General features: G+C 42.4%; 1 protein-coding gene across 8 annotated transcripts in view; it reads left to right on the top strand.

Moving 5' to 3' along the window:
- The window catches only part of dlg3 (discs, large homolog 3 (Drosophila)), an 80,228-nt gene extending 65,262 nt beyond the window's left edge, over window positions 1-14,966 (top strand). For 6 of the 8 annotated variants that reach the window (XM_034883657.1, XM_034883650.1, XM_034883652.1 and 3 more), the window contains 11 exons: window positions 3,892-4,006; window positions 5,748-5,924; window positions 6,034-6,109; window positions 6,670-6,769; window positions 8,213-8,254; window positions 8,443-8,493; window positions 9,872-9,973; window positions 10,065-10,237; window positions 10,494-10,603; window positions 10,703-10,794; window positions 11,775-14,966. In XM_034883657.1, the coding sequence (XP_034739548.1) occupies window positions 3,892-4,006; window positions 5,748-5,924; window positions 6,034-6,109; window positions 6,670-6,769; window positions 8,213-8,254; window positions 8,443-8,493; window positions 9,872-9,973; window positions 10,065-10,237; window positions 10,494-10,603; window positions 10,703-10,794; window positions 11,775-11,881 (1,145 nt within the window). In that variant the 3' untranslated portion in view covers window positions 11,882-14,966. Of the gene's footprint in view, window positions 1-3,891; window positions 4,007-5,747; window positions 5,925-6,033; window positions 6,110-6,669; window positions 6,770-7,412; window positions 7,459-8,212; window positions 8,255-8,442; window positions 8,494-9,871; window positions 9,974-10,064; window positions 10,238-10,493; window positions 10,604-10,702; window positions 10,795-11,774 lie in introns of all 8 variants that reach the window. The other 2 variants (XM_034883653.1, XM_034883654.1) reach the window with 1 other exon arrangement.
- Window positions 14,967-15,066: the final 100 nt, after the last annotated feature.

Below are 15,066 nucleotides of genomic sequence, written 5' to 3'. Positions count from 1 at the left end.
CCCCCCCCCAAAAAAAAAAAAAAAAGAAGAAGCTGTACTACTAATGAGGACACGCATTGAGAGTGAGAGATACAGAATAGACCCAGTTTCTATTAGCTGCCTTGTCTTCCTGTGGGTCACTCCTAAAATATAGGCTAGCTCTTGTGTATTAAGTGCTTTACGGGAGTTAAGAGTTTAGTCGTAAATAATTGTGGATCCCTGTTTTCCATAATTTCATCTGTGCGCATGTGAGTAATGATGTACGGTTAATGAATAATTGATGTTGGGTTAATCACTGTTAGGAGTTAGATTAGTCAAAAATGTATTAAAGGACATGGCAAATATAAATCATTCTTAACCAGGTAGCTATTATAATGTTCTTATAAAAGTCAGTAACACTTGCTGTGTCATCAGATAATTTACCCTATTTCTACTTTTATAGAAGCAATTTGCTGCTGTGGCTTTCAGCCCTAACTGTTGATACAAGAATAAGGTGAAGATTTGAGTGCCCTGCATGTCCATCCAAAACATATTCTATAAAAGGCAAGTTGTGCATAGTTTGTCAATTAATCGCCAACATTTTCTAATTTCTAATTTCTAATTCACAGGTGTTCAATTTACGAGGTAAAAATCCAGTTTACTTGGGATGTAGTGAATGTAGCTATAGATAATACACCTCTTCAACTTCTATGAAGTAAAAACACCCTTTTTGTTAAGTTTTGATTGGATATCTGACAGTAATGAGATGACAGGAAATGAAGGGGGAAGAGATGAGGAGAGGAATGACACGTAACAGTGATCCAGCCGAGGGACAATGCTGTTCAGGGGCAGCTCCTCCAAGTATTTAAAGAGTATTTTATCTATTTTTAATGACATCAGGCATCAACTAATCAATCACAATTCATTAATGTTGCTTGGATTAGTTAAGTAATTGATTTAATTTGCATCCCTACTTGTGAGTGATCTGAGGACTGAATGGTTGCTGTTAAAATTGTGGCTTTGATTTTTACATTACTTCGTCATGTTGATTTGTATTAGTATTCCTGATCAGATTTCCTCACAATCCAGGCACACATTTGAAAGATGTATTTCCAATACTGTTACTCCATGTGCTCAATAGATATAATGTGGAACCAGCAGTTGATACGTAAGTTAGGTTTCAGTGTAATGTGTTGTTCTCCTGTGGCACTGTCGCGATACTCCCTCTCCAGTAAAACAGTCGTACTGAGAGTATCCTACCTTTTCTATGTAACAGGTGTAAACTTCCTTATCATCTCACTTTAAAATGAATGGAATACAATTTTATTGTAAAGAAAGCAAGTGCTGCAAGTTGATCCGAGGTTAATCATACTGTGTTTCCTTACTCTGTTACACAGAAAGTGATACACTGTAAATAGAGGACTGTGTCGACGAAATTGCTCTATGCTGACGTCATCAGCAAGGCGTGGCAGCATTTTATGGTTTAGCTTATGATTCCTAATCTAACTCCCAAAAGAGACCTAAAGCTGATGGTAGTTCAGTGCTCCTCCTGCTCCGTCTTGAATGTCCACAGTGTTTAGATGAATCATTGAGACGTTAGGAATGTGAACAAGCAAAGGATTTAGCCCTTCCACCTGTGCTACTCATAGTGCTATCTCACCGGCACAGCTCTCAGCCAGCCTTTCAGGTTGGTGTTATTGTGAAGCAGAGCATTGTCATTTTCTCTGTGTCCTGTGCCTTAGAGCCAAGTGGACTAGTCTGAATGGCTGTTTGTTTCCGGATGTGCCGTCCCTGTTCTGTGAGTGCTAGGACGTTGCTCCTGGTTACAGGCAGTCAGGTGGTGTCTGGTTACCTCACCTGGCAGTGACACCCTGTTGTGTTGTTAACCCTTTTAGCAGAGACCAGGGTGGAGAGCTGGCACCATGCCTGGGGCGGGATGTGTGTTTGCTTTGAATCCCCTGTAGGTTTCGGTAGGAGGTTAGAGTTCAGCGAGCGACAGCGACCTGAAGCTTGTTTTTGCACCTGCGCAGAATTTTCCTACTTCTGCTAAATATTTGGAGACGGGTTTTTTTGCGGCTAATTGTGGGCTTACTGGACAGACTCTGGACTTTGATCTCTTGTTGTGCACGTTACAGGAAGTGTTGCCAGCTATGGACGATTAAGCTGTAAGGTAGGAGTCGAGCCCTGAAGGCATGGCAGCAAAAATGACGTGTCGAATAAATATGGATAAATACTCTCTCTCACTGGTTCGTTTATAGGCTAATTATGATCAAGATATAGCTATGTCGTCATTGAAGTTAAAGCGTACATTATTGCATGCCATAAACAATGAGATTCTTGTTTATTGCATACAGCTCAATTCCTTAGCGCAGCTGTGCAACCTGATTCTAACTGTGATTACTTTCTGCAGTGTAGAGAATATTTTAACAATTGGATATAAACCAAATTTGGTTGCTCACACTGCTGCTGTTGGTGGTGTGTGGTCCTAACAGTTCCTTCAGTGTTTCCTTGAGGATTTGTTTTAGCAGTAGGGGCAGGTAGAGCAGATAGAGCTCAATATTATATCGATATTGTGATGTGACGCTAGATATTATCTTAGATTTTTGAAATCGTAATATCACATAAGTGTTGTCTTTTCCTGGTTAGATTACAGTAAATTGATGTCATTTTATGAACTTACCAGACTGTTCTAGCTGTTCTATTATTAGCCTTTACCCACTTAATCATTATATCCACAATACTGTTGATTATTTATTAAAAAAAATCTCATTGTGTAAATATTTTTTGAAAGGACCAATAGTTAATACTAAAATATCAATATTGAGGTATTTGGTTGAATATTGGGATATTTGATTTTCTCCATATCGCCCAGCCCTAGGGGCAGGTCTGTCCAAACACCCCCCCCCCCCCCCCCCCCCCCCCCCCCCCCATTTGTTTTATTTCCAGATGTTTGACATCAGGACGATGAGCTGACAATGTTCAACGGATAGGCACCACCGTGGTGACGTTTTTGGTGTCCGTTTAATAGTCGACTCAGAACAAAATGAACGTTTTTTCACAATAAACTACACCACCACAACAGTATGTGGAGTTAAACTAGACGGGCCCAATGACTTCAGAATAGCTGAACTTTTCAAATTGCAATGTGAGCAGCAGCCTTGCGTCGGCAGGAACATTTTAAAAGGCAACCGCGACTACATTGTGCTTCTGCCCATTTCTGATGTCGTGGCGGCAGAAATTTAACCGTGGCGGGCCGCCGCTACAAAATCAATACAGCGGAAACGCTGTCCTTTGTGTAATCACATGAGCAACCTAGCCTACTTGTTTTTCTAGCTGCATCTGCCGCTCAGTTTATCTAGCCGTGTGCTGTGTGCTGTGGTGGCCTAGCTTTTTCCAGCAGCCTGGGCACAGAGCTCGCTGTGCACAGCGGGCTTATGAGAGCATTCTTAACGAGGAGGTCCAGGCGGATTCATTTAATGATCCCTGTGCTCCAGAGCAGCTACTGGATTTTCACACCTATGACAAATGGTCATGCATTTGAAATTGTTGGAGGCCTTCCCTTTTTTTAAACCACACTAAAGAGCCCATGTTGAACTTAATTAATCTGTGTAATTAATTACCTGACATGAGACATCAGTGGATGTGTAAGGCAGATCTGTGATAAACCATCTGTTCCCCGGGTCATTAATCAGCCTTAAGGATTCGCTGAACCTTTCCTCTCTTCACTCCGGCTCACTGCAGTGCCAACTGAGACACAGAGATCTCCAACAGTTTGCCAGTAAAACGAGAGCAGCTATCTTTTGGCCTCTTTATTCGACATGTTCAATACCACCTTAACCATGGTTGTATCAACTGTTAAGCCAAGGCCGGCAGCATATATGCTCGAGGACCTATTTTTGACACTGCTTGTTTTGCTTGTTCCCTCCAATGCAGAGTATAGTCGCTTTGAGTCCAAGATCCACGACCTGAGGGAGCAGATGATGAACAGCAGCATGAGCTCAGGATCAGGCTCCCTGCGCACCAGTGAGAAACGCTCCCTCTATGTCAGGTAAAGATGGAGCGCACACACACACACTTCCATTTACATTAACACACTGACACAAAGTCATGCTTGTACTCACCAAGCAACATGATATTCTACGATCTGTTGTCAAAGTAGTCCCTCTTGCTTAATAAACCTCTACCTGCCTGTGGGGGAGAAGATATTGCATAGATTATAAGATAAAACATGATTCTTCACACTGCGCTATTTATAGGGTGACATTTAATCTAAGGCATTGGGTTGATACAATTCATCACCATCATAAAGGCGATGGACAGGCATCCCCTGTTGTTGTTTTAATGCCACAAATGACATTGACTCTACTTTGCTCGATGTAGATTTACAGCGGGGCACGTTGAAGGGACCTGTGTTATGACACTTTGGGACGGTTGCCAAACTGGATTGAGGCTCATTTAGGAATTAAAACAGGTGGCATCCTTCTGCTGACATAAAAGCAGGACTCATAGGGGTCAAGGTGAAAGGACTGTGTGATGTAACTCAATGGTTCAAGGGCTTCACCATATTCCTACTGAAGCACTAATGTGCTTTTCTCAACCTAAGCCTAATATTTACATTACTAGATTTATTTAGCCTAAGTTCAACAGCAGTGGACCTTACACTGTTATATCAAAGAGTATCCAAAGGTGTTATCTCATCAGACGCCTGCTGTAGAGAGAGCAGTGTTAACCAGTCCGACTCACGACTTTCTTATAGGCTGGCTCCTATGAAGTATGAAGAGCCTAGGCAGCTCCTGTGAGGGTGATAAAGCCGACAGTTATGTTGGGAAAGCTGTCTAGCCAGCCAGGTGATGCAAGAGCCTCCATGTCCTCCCAGCCTAGCCTCAGGAATGCAGAGGTGTTGGGCCTCTAACGTATTCTTAAATTTAATCTGGTCACATGTGCTCACATACTCTTGGGAAAAATCTCACTAAGTGTGCCAAGGTGGTTAAGGTTAGGAATTTGGCTAACACTCATCAACCTGTGTGAAAAGTGCCCTTGTTTTCCTGTTAAGCACACAAGCAGTTAAGCTTAGATTGCACCATGACCGTTTCAGTAGCACATTGCCAGCTGCAGTTTCAGTTGGCAGGAATAATTCAGCCAAAAGCTTTAACTTGGCAGGGGGGGGGGGGGGGGGGGGGGGGGGGGGGGGAGTATTTGGCCACAACATATCGGCCACTGGACCATGGTATATGACCTGTAGATCTAGGCTTTTAGGTCAAGTAAAGTTAAAACCTGTAAAGCAGGTGTTAATACCTTTGTAGAAATTACTGGGTTTACCTGTCTGACAAGATAGTGACGCACTCAGAACAATAAACAGTGAACGTCTGTAGTGGAAAGTATGTAGCTGTGGAAAGTATGTAGCTGTGGAAAGTATGTAGCTGTGTCTAACGGCAGTCATTAAGTGGAAGCTCATGAACAATATGCTTAAATTGTGTGTTGTCAGAAATGAGATGTGACATTGCTTTCCATCTTATGTTTGTATGGTTACACAGACAGAAGATGACATTCACCAGGTGTTACATTGTCTTTATTTTTTCCACATAATTGCTGATAATAGTACAGGCACAGCCCACATGCAAGAAATGTAAAATAATTGAATAAGCAAAGAATAATGTAATACAGGAAGTTCATAGCAGCCATTTTGTGCCACGTGTGAAGTAATTTGATCTTGGTGCATGTGGAATCTCTACACACAAATTGAAGATAAAAGGAATGAAGGAGTGTAACCCAAGCCTTTGTTTTTGCAGAGCTTTGTTTGATTATGATCGAACGAGGGACAGCTGTCTGCCCAGCCAAGGCCTGAGCTTCTCTTATGGGGATATCCTTCATGTCATAAACGCTTCTGATGACGAGTGGTGGCAGGCGAGGCTGGTCACGCCACATGGAGAAAGCGAGCAGATTGGGGTCATTCCGAGCAAGAAAAGGTACACTCACGCTTCATTCAGAGTGTGCCAGACAAAGCTAATGTGACTACTACCATTCATGCCCAGCCTAAACTTATTTCCCTTTCACTTTCTCCCCCCCCCCCCCCAGAGTTGAGAAGAAAGAGCGGGCTAGGTTAAAAACAGTCAAGTTCCACGCCAGGACAGGCATGATTGAGTCCAACAGGGTAAGTGTAGAGGGCCAGCTGCTCCTTGCCCTGGTGCCAGAGAGGCTGCCTTCAGAGCTGCTGCTGGGCTCCCAGGGAGATGGCCTACTTCCACCTGAGTGTGGGAAAGAGACCAGCACCGGCTCACTGAAGCGAGCGCAAAAAGCGTTCATATTACTGTATAGATTACACAGAAGCTCCGTGGAGCTGTGAGGGCCCTGGAACCTCCACAGCTCTTACAAAATGTCTGCATGTTTGTCAGAGGCTGATCTGTCAGATGTGATTTGCAGATGGATAAATCAGCTGTAAATGTTGTCTGTATCATCTACAATGCAAGCAGATTCAGTTGAATGAAAATGGCCCATGTTTAAGTTGGCAAACGGACTCCTGTTTATTTCTCATTGATATGCCATTCATTTTCACCCAGCTTCTCATTTTCATTATCTGATGTGCATTGTTTTGCATTTCATTTGTTTTTTTGCATGGATGTTAAGTACCCTCATTGAAACCCATTCTGTTTTTGTTTTCACCCTCTCGTTGCCCCCCTCCCCCCCCCTTCTCACCCACACATCGACAAGCAGCCAGTCAAAGTAAAGCGCAAAAAAAGCTTCAACCTCTCACGCAAGTTCCCGTTTTACAAGAGCAAGGAGAATATTGTACAGGAGTTGGTGGAGTCTGAACGTGAGTACCAGCTGTGTGATCGAGGGGGGTGGTGTTGTTTTCATCCTATCCCCTTCATGCTTCCGTTCTGTCTCTCAACTTTCATCTTTCCGCTCACCTCCAGGGATGGTTTGTGTGATGGCATCACTCATCCCTTTCTCACTGTCCCAGAGAGATGCCCCACATGCAGAGCCGGCATCAGGCTGGAGATGTGGGGCTCTCTCTCTGGTGTGTCTGTGCATCTGTCTATGGGCTCCAGACGAGTGTGTGCTACCAGCTGTGTGTGTGTATGTGTGTGCTCGGCTGCATTAACACACTGGCCTTCTTACACCGTGATGCTACTCCTTGTATAAGTCCTGATCAATTCTCCAGTCAGTCTCTGACCCACAACAAGAAGAATCTTATTAACTGGACTGAAGCTTTAACACTTAACAGGTCAAAATCCCATTTTAATGGGATTGGACTCGTGTAATTGAAAGGCCGTGGCTTACTATGAACAAAGTGGGGCTCAGGCTTAATGAGTACAGCACAGCGCCATGTGTCAGTGGGACTGGCGAGCACTACACAGCACTCGTCTTCCTCTCTGCCCCAACTCTCACTAACCTCTTCTTCTTCCTGTCTGCTCTCTTCTCTTGTTTCTGCTCTCACCTGTCGGGACATCTAGGACTTCCCAGGGTTAAGCGATGACTTTTATGGATCAAAGAGTTTGAGTAAGTGTGTGGTTGTACTGTGTCAAGCAGCTGTCCCTTGAGCTCAGAGAAAAATGCTTTGTCACTGCAGACCCAGCTGGGAATGCTAAACCACACACATCTTGTTTAGCATGACACACACACACACAGACCTATGTGTGGGCTCACACGCACTACACACACGCACGCGCAAACTCAGATTCACAGTACACAGCATTGTGCATTCCTAAGGGATGGTAAGAGAGCGTTACACCTATTCTGAATGTCTCATGGGGTCTTTACAATAAATGTTTAGCTGAGATTTGTCAGATAAGGTCACAAGGAGCTGGAATATATCTGTCACCAGAGCAGAGTGTTGCTATGTGTCCCTCCAGTTCCCCTGAGTCAGACAGCTCCTGCCTCCCTCCTGTGGACGGCGTAATGCCTGTATGTTTTCTTTGTCTTTCCCTGATATGAAATCCGCTGCCACAGGCACAGATCTAGCAATAGGAAACGTTGGCCAGGGAGTTGGGGGTCATATGGGATATTGTCACAGGAAACACTTAATTTCCTATTGCTTGCACCTAAAACCACTTCCCTGATATTGCAAGAGCATGGCTGCCACGCCAAACCACACTTCTGCTTTCTTCTTTTTTTTTTTTCTTTTCAAGTGCTTCTTTACCCCTAATGCTGTTGAGGCAGGTGAAAAATAATTTTCACCCATACTATTATTTTTTTGTGGCTCTGTTGTTACTTTTTTAAATGATCTGCAACTCCTTCTCTTGTGCTTTTGCAGAATGCCTGACGTCCAACACAAGTGACAGCGAAAGCAGTTCGAGTGAGTCTCCTTAATTTCTCATGGTTTGTTTTACCATGCCCACAAAGATGACTAACATTTTACACAAGTTTATCTGTGAAATGACATGTGTATAATATTCCCATTTGCACTTTATCAGCCTGGACTTTTAAGACGTTTCTTGAAATAAGATGTAAACTATCCGATGATTTTGCTTTGTGCTATTCCAGAGGGACAGGAGGACACGATTCTTTCCTATGAGCCCGTCATTCGACAGGAAAGTGAGTGTTTTACCACGATTAAACTAAATAAAAACTAGGGATGCACTATATTTAATTTTAGCCGATTGTGTGTGTGTGTGTGTGTGTGTGTGTGTGTGTGTGTGTGTGTGTGTGCTATATTTATTATTATTACGATGTCCATATTACAGAACACCAAGTCTCTCTACTGTACTACTTTTAACTACTTAATTTTTATTTGTTGGAGATACAGACAATAAACAAGACCGACATTTGATTCTACCATAAATGTATCTTTTAGCTAACGTAGACAGACGTTCACCCCTAAAAACAAAATTATTTTACTTGGGGGAGAATAAATTATATACCAGTGCCACATTGAATTTATAAGTAAAACCAAGGTCCCTATGTTTTCTGAGCTGCAAACTTGAAGTAATCAACCGTGTTAGTTTTAGTTCATTTGTAGTGTATGACTTAATGAAAGTCCAGTTTAATGCACACATGTGATAAAGTTCGGATCATAACAACGAGGGACATCCTGTTTAGGTTTTGTGACTAATCAGGGTTGACGAGATCACTAAAGCAAACCTTGGAGGAGCGGCTTGTCACGAAAATATGAATAGCTGGTTGGTACACCTGAGCTGGAGTTACCGCAAACTCCGTGCCGGCAAACCCACTTCCCTTTCTTTAACCAGCAGCTATCGCGCAAGACACAGGAGCTTGGCTTGGGTCTCGAGGAGCGGTAACACCGACAGATAAACTGTACACACACTGCGCTGCTACATTCACAGCTTTAGCGTTTCTGATAACTCACCCACATATGCACACACACACAAACACACTCCCCCATCTCTCTTTTTCCGCTGTTTTTCTCTCCATCCCTCTTCCCCGCACACTCGCCAACGTGTGGACTGCGGCTGCCACTGTTTGTGCTGCTGGCTAGTAGTTTGCTCCTGAAATTGTTTGAACTTCTGGACGACGGTTCTTCACATGAGTGATCAAGTTGGCGGTGTTAAGGATTTTACGCGGCTTCCTCCTCACATTACTTTGACCTTGCACGCATTGCAAGGTGCCCCAACGTTTTTATTTTTCCGCGGTGAAAAACACTCGGACCGTACAGACATTACCGTCTCCACTTTAGCATGTAAAGTTGTCAAAAGACAAAACACACTCACACCAGGGCTGCCCTGACACACACCAGCAGCTAGACACAAATAATCATTGGCTGTTGACATCAGGCCATTTTGGCTCATCGGACCAATGCTGATATATATATAAAGAAATGCCAAAAATCTGCCAATATCAATGGGATTGCCGATATATTGTGCATCCCTACTAAAAATGTGTAGCATAAGTCAAACTATATGCATTGTACATTTCTACATGTATCCTCACCTTAAGATCTTTGTCTCCAATGCAGTCCACTACACCAGGCCTGTGATCATACTGGGCCCCATGAAGGACCGAGTAAATGATGACCTCATCTCTGAGTTTCCCCACAAGTTTGGCTCCTGTGTGCCCCGTGAGTTCACAGCAACAAGCAGATCCAGACAATGCAACGAATCATACCACCTGGGATTTAAAAATAAACTTGTTCCATTCGCTTTCTGCAGATACAACTCGTCCGAGGCGAGAGAACGAGATGGACGGCCAGGACTACCACTTTGTGGGATCACGAGAACAAATGGAGAAAGACATTCAGGATAATAAATTCATTGAGGCTGGCCAGTTCAATGAGAACCTTTATGGGACGAGCATCTTGTCTGTCAGAACTGTGGCTGAGAGGGTAGGCACCGAGGCTCGGGTTTCTCTGTGAGATTGGGTTACCGCATTGGGTTTGGTGTAACTAGAGGAATGTTTGGAAACCTGTCATTTGTAATTTAATGTTGTAATTATTAGTTTGCAGTGGTCACTTTTGCAGCATTACAAGAACCACAATGAATCCTATGTGGCCTACTTCTGTGTAAAAAAAAATCTAGAAGTTTCAAGCATTTTATTTTATTTTAATTTTTTTAACACAGCATATCTCTACCTGCCAACAGGGGAAACACTGCATTCTGGATGTGTCTGGGAATGCCATAAAACGACTGCAGCAAGCACAACTTTATCCGATTGCCATCTTTATTAAACCAAAATCCATTGAAGCCCTAATGTAAGTTTGAGCTTTATGTTTTTAAATGAGTTTACAGACTGCAGAGAAGATATGAGTGGTACGTCTGGGATACTAACCACAGCTACTTGTCTTTTTCAGGGAAATGAATAAGAGGCAGACGTATGAGCAGGCCAATAAAGTCTTTGACAAGGCAGTTAAGCTGGAGCAAGACTTCGGAGAGTATTTCACAGGTCGGTCTCACTGCCCTCTTGCTTTGGAGTTCTGACTTAGGCTGTGGCTAATGATTTTCCCTAATTAAATGTAGTCTGTTTTATATTTTTGATTAATTGGTTGACAAAAGAAAATTGAAAAAACGGCAAAAATATTCAGTTTACTGCAGTCTATCCATTAAACGAGATGAGCAGTAACACTTCCCAACAGAGAAGCTGGCGCCAGATGTTTGGTAAAATTACTTCAAACAGTAAATCGATTTATGAAAAAAGTTTCACACTAATTTGCTGTCGCTCAACTACTTGATGAGCGACTAATTTTTTTTTTTTTTTTGTAGATTAATCTTTTACTAAGTGAAATGTCAAGTTTCCCATCACAATTTCTGAGAGCCCAAAGTAACGTCCTCAAATGTCTTGTTTTGTTCAATCAACAGTCCGAAATATAAAGATATTACATAAGTAATACTTAAAGCTCTAATGCATAACTTTTTTATTTTAATGAACGTCTGTTACATTCAAGCCATTGCCAAATGAGTTGCTACAAAGCTCATTAAGACTATCAGCCCCAAACAACTCTCTCAGTATGGCTTTGTTCAGAAGGTTGTTGTTGCGTTTGGTGACTTTCGTGCGCAGAAACTCGATTGAAGTTAATTACCTTGTCTGATAAATACCTTGTCTGATCAGTCAATTTTTTTGATCCTCCGTGTCCTCCTTGTCTACTAGCAACTGCGGGGGGTCCACGATCACAGAAGGCTTGTATCATGTGGACGCGCTGACAGTTTTGTGGTCATCATTTAGAAATCCTCATGGGGTGACAGAAACTACGCACTAAAGCTTTAAAACAGAAAATTCGGGGGGAAAAATGGAAAAAAAGCAAATATTTGTCATTTTTGCTTTGGTTATCAACTGAAAAATGATTGCCATAATTGTTCCCGATTAATTTTCTATCTAACTCCAGTTCGGATTAACATATACCTGCCTTTTGTGTTTTTTCCCTCCAGCTATTGTACAGGGTGACTCACTAGAGGAGATCTACAACAAAATCAAGCTAATCATTGAGGAGCAGTCTGGTCCCTACATCTGGATCCCCTCCTCAGAGAAGCTCTGAGCTCCCCGCCGTCCCCTCTGCATCGGTGCAGAGCTCCCCTTCTGCCTCCCACCCGAGCCCAAATAGCCCCCCTCCTCACCTCCTTTTTGCAGATATGTTTCATATCAAGTTTTAGTGTCATCATTATGTTACTCTCTAAATGAAAAAGAAGTCTTATCACCATTACTGTGACTGTGCACACCCCTGCATGAGTTTCTCAACAAAATCCATTCAAGACTGGAAATGCCATTCCAAAGGAATTTGTCAACTGAAAACAAAAGGGAAAAAGGAATAAATCCTTTTGTGAACTCGGACTGACTGAAGATCAGAATGTTACAGAAATCTGGAGAGAGGAGTTGGGATTCAAAAAGAAGTTGCAGGGAAACAGAGACCAATCATACCAAGTTGGAACACTTTGTAAATGTTCATCAAATCACACTTAAAAAGACACGCAAGATGAAAAGTGAAGACCAATTAAGGTTTTTTTTTTTCTTTCTTTCTTTTCTAAAGACTGGATAAAAATCAAGCCCTGGTACTGTTCAAGGAGTCATCTCTCTTGTTTATAATGACTGAGCAAATTAGTGGAGCCTACAAACTGGTGATCTATTTATCACAAACCAGCTTGCTGTTTGGTCGTCTGCCAGATGTCTGTGCTGCCGCTGATAAAGACACCTCGGGAGGCAGATCAAGAGGAAGAAATGCATTGTGAATCTCTACATTTATATTATGAAATCACAAGATAAATGATAAAACCCCACTGAGATTTTCCTACGTATTAAATACTACACATTTTACACTTCACTAGAATTGTCAATTTGGAGGGCTGTTAAATTTCTTTTATTTCTTTTTTCTTTTCTTTGTGGGATTTTTTGCTTGTGGTTTTTAGCTGCTCTGTGTAAAGGTTGGAGGTAGAGAAGTGTAACTGGGCTCTCTGCAAAACACCAAACTGCCTTACATCAAATACAAATTCTGTTTTGTGACTACCTGTTGTCTGTGAGGGAGCTTGCACACAATTGACAAGGAAAAGAGATGAAACATTCAAATCTTTTCTTACTTGTTTGTGTCATCCAGCTGCCAGGAGGCCTGACTTGAGTGCAATAGTTCAAACGAAGTCTCACCTCTGCAATAGATCAAAACAAAGTCTCGCCTCTGCGGGCGCCTTTTCTCGCCTGCACTTCAACCTTCCTTCCTGTGTAATTAAAGAATTTGGCCATTGGATTACAATTTGGACAGCCAGAGCCTCCTAACTCATGTTGAGCAGCAGACCACCCTATTACACTCTCTGCCTTCCAAGAGGATTCTCTTCCGATTGAATGGTCATATGGTACTGTCCTATCTGCCGCCATAATGGCGGCCTTAAAACGGGTAGAACAAGACAATAATTGTATTGGATGTCCTAACAATTAAAGAGTTAATATAACCTGTTTTGGATTGTCCCCCTGTACCCCTACCAAAAATAACACTAAAGTTGGGTTTGATTAAAACCTACATGCTTTGTGTATCTATACACGTATAAATTCTTAATGAATCTGTTGGAAGGGGCTGAACCACTGTGTTGAGCTCTTAGTGTGTCTAGGGTGAGCTAGACCAGCTCAGGAATCTTTAACGTACAGATACCATTTCCCCTGCGACTGAAAGGGCCATGTTTTGGCGACGACAGAGTTCATTGCTGTCAAATGTGAACAAGCAAGTACTTCTAGTACAATTTCAACTCTACAGTGTAATCGGGCTGCATTATGTTTCTTCTCTTTTTCATCGAGGCGGTGAATTTGTTCAAGGCCGTCGGGGCGATAACCTCTTGAGTTGGCTGTATGGCATCACCAGGATTGAAATGACCTGCTCCACCCTCCCATGTAGATCTCGGCACTGTATGTTAATGTGTGCATGTGAGAGCGCGTCTGAAGGAGTACTGTGGCCCCTGATCCTGTGAATGGTCTTGCTTTCCTCCTCAGCTTTTCGAAGAGCGCAAGGGATTTTTTTTAAACATTTTTATTTATCTTCTCAGAGAGCCAGACCCAACAGGAAGTGGTAACCTAAGACCTCTGGGTCCCCTGCTCTCCCCCCACCCACAGAGCACCTGTACCTGCAGGCATTTTCTGAACAGGTGTGCCCACCTGCCAGGCACCACTGCTAAACCAGCTGTCATTACCTGTGTCAAAACCAGAGTTCAGGGAATAACCGAAGGGAACAGAGCCATTTATAAACTGCTTGCAGACTGTTTCAAAGGGTGTGGTAGCTGTACAATGTAAATAAGCCCCCAGCAGATCCCCCTCACCTGTGCTTCATGCATGTGTGAATCAAACTGAGACAAATGTTTTATAGACCACAAATGTCAGGTAAGTAAGTTTGAGCTACTATTGAGATATAATTTCCATACAAATGTGCTGTATTGTTGGTATTTCTCTTCAAATGCCTATTGGAAATTAACTAGTCAGTTGGGAATTCAATTCCCTAAAGTAGGGCCTGTCTACATGTGATTTCTTGTGGAACGTGTCTGGGTGTATAGATTTAAAAAATATATTGTAAAATAATTAAAGAGATGCAGGCAGAAACCTACACAATATCACAGAAACCAGGATCATTGATCAATACATCATTAGAAGTTTAGAATTGGTCCTCGCTGATGTTTAGTTGAAATACAGCTGACTGTTAACAATGTGTGTGGTATTTATACCTCAGTCAGCCATGTCAAAGCCCAAAGAACTTGATTTCATTTTGCTCTTTCCATTGAGGTTGTGGTATATAACAAGATGGAACCTGAATGCCTCTGTGTGTGTATAATTGATGAGGGTCTTTGTTCTGATGAGAGAAATGATGACATAATGCTTTTAATTTTGGGGGGGGGGTCAGGGTTCTTGTTTGTACTTTTGGGTGATGTTTATGTTCTAGCACATCTGTGCAGTAAGTGCTTGCAAACATGAACCCTTTGATTGTACAGTAGTTTCTTCCTGTCACTGCAGGTGGTACAGCCTATCAGGACACTTGGCCTCATGGTCTTCCCTGTCCTAGTCATGAGGGAACACAGTCCTGCAACTTTTGTTTGGGTTTTATTTTGGGACTTGACAAGAGTTTATTTGTTTGAAAATAAAATATGTGACTCAGTTATGACCTGCTTGTTATTACACTTTAAACCACTCAGTGGCTTTAAAAAAAAAAACAATAGAATGATTAAAATGAGACCACCTTTCATTTACTTTTACCATAGC

The sequence above is a fragment of the Etheostoma cragini genome, chromosome 10, assembly GCF_013103735.1.
Source record: "Etheostoma cragini isolate CJK2018 chromosome 10, CSU_Ecrag_1.0, whole genome shotgun sequence".
NCBI lineage: Eukaryota > Metazoa > Chordata > Actinopteri > Perciformes > Percidae > Etheostoma > Etheostoma cragini.
The sequence above is the reverse complement of the archived record's forward strand: the minus strand, read 5'-3'. Positions and strand labels throughout refer to the sequence as shown.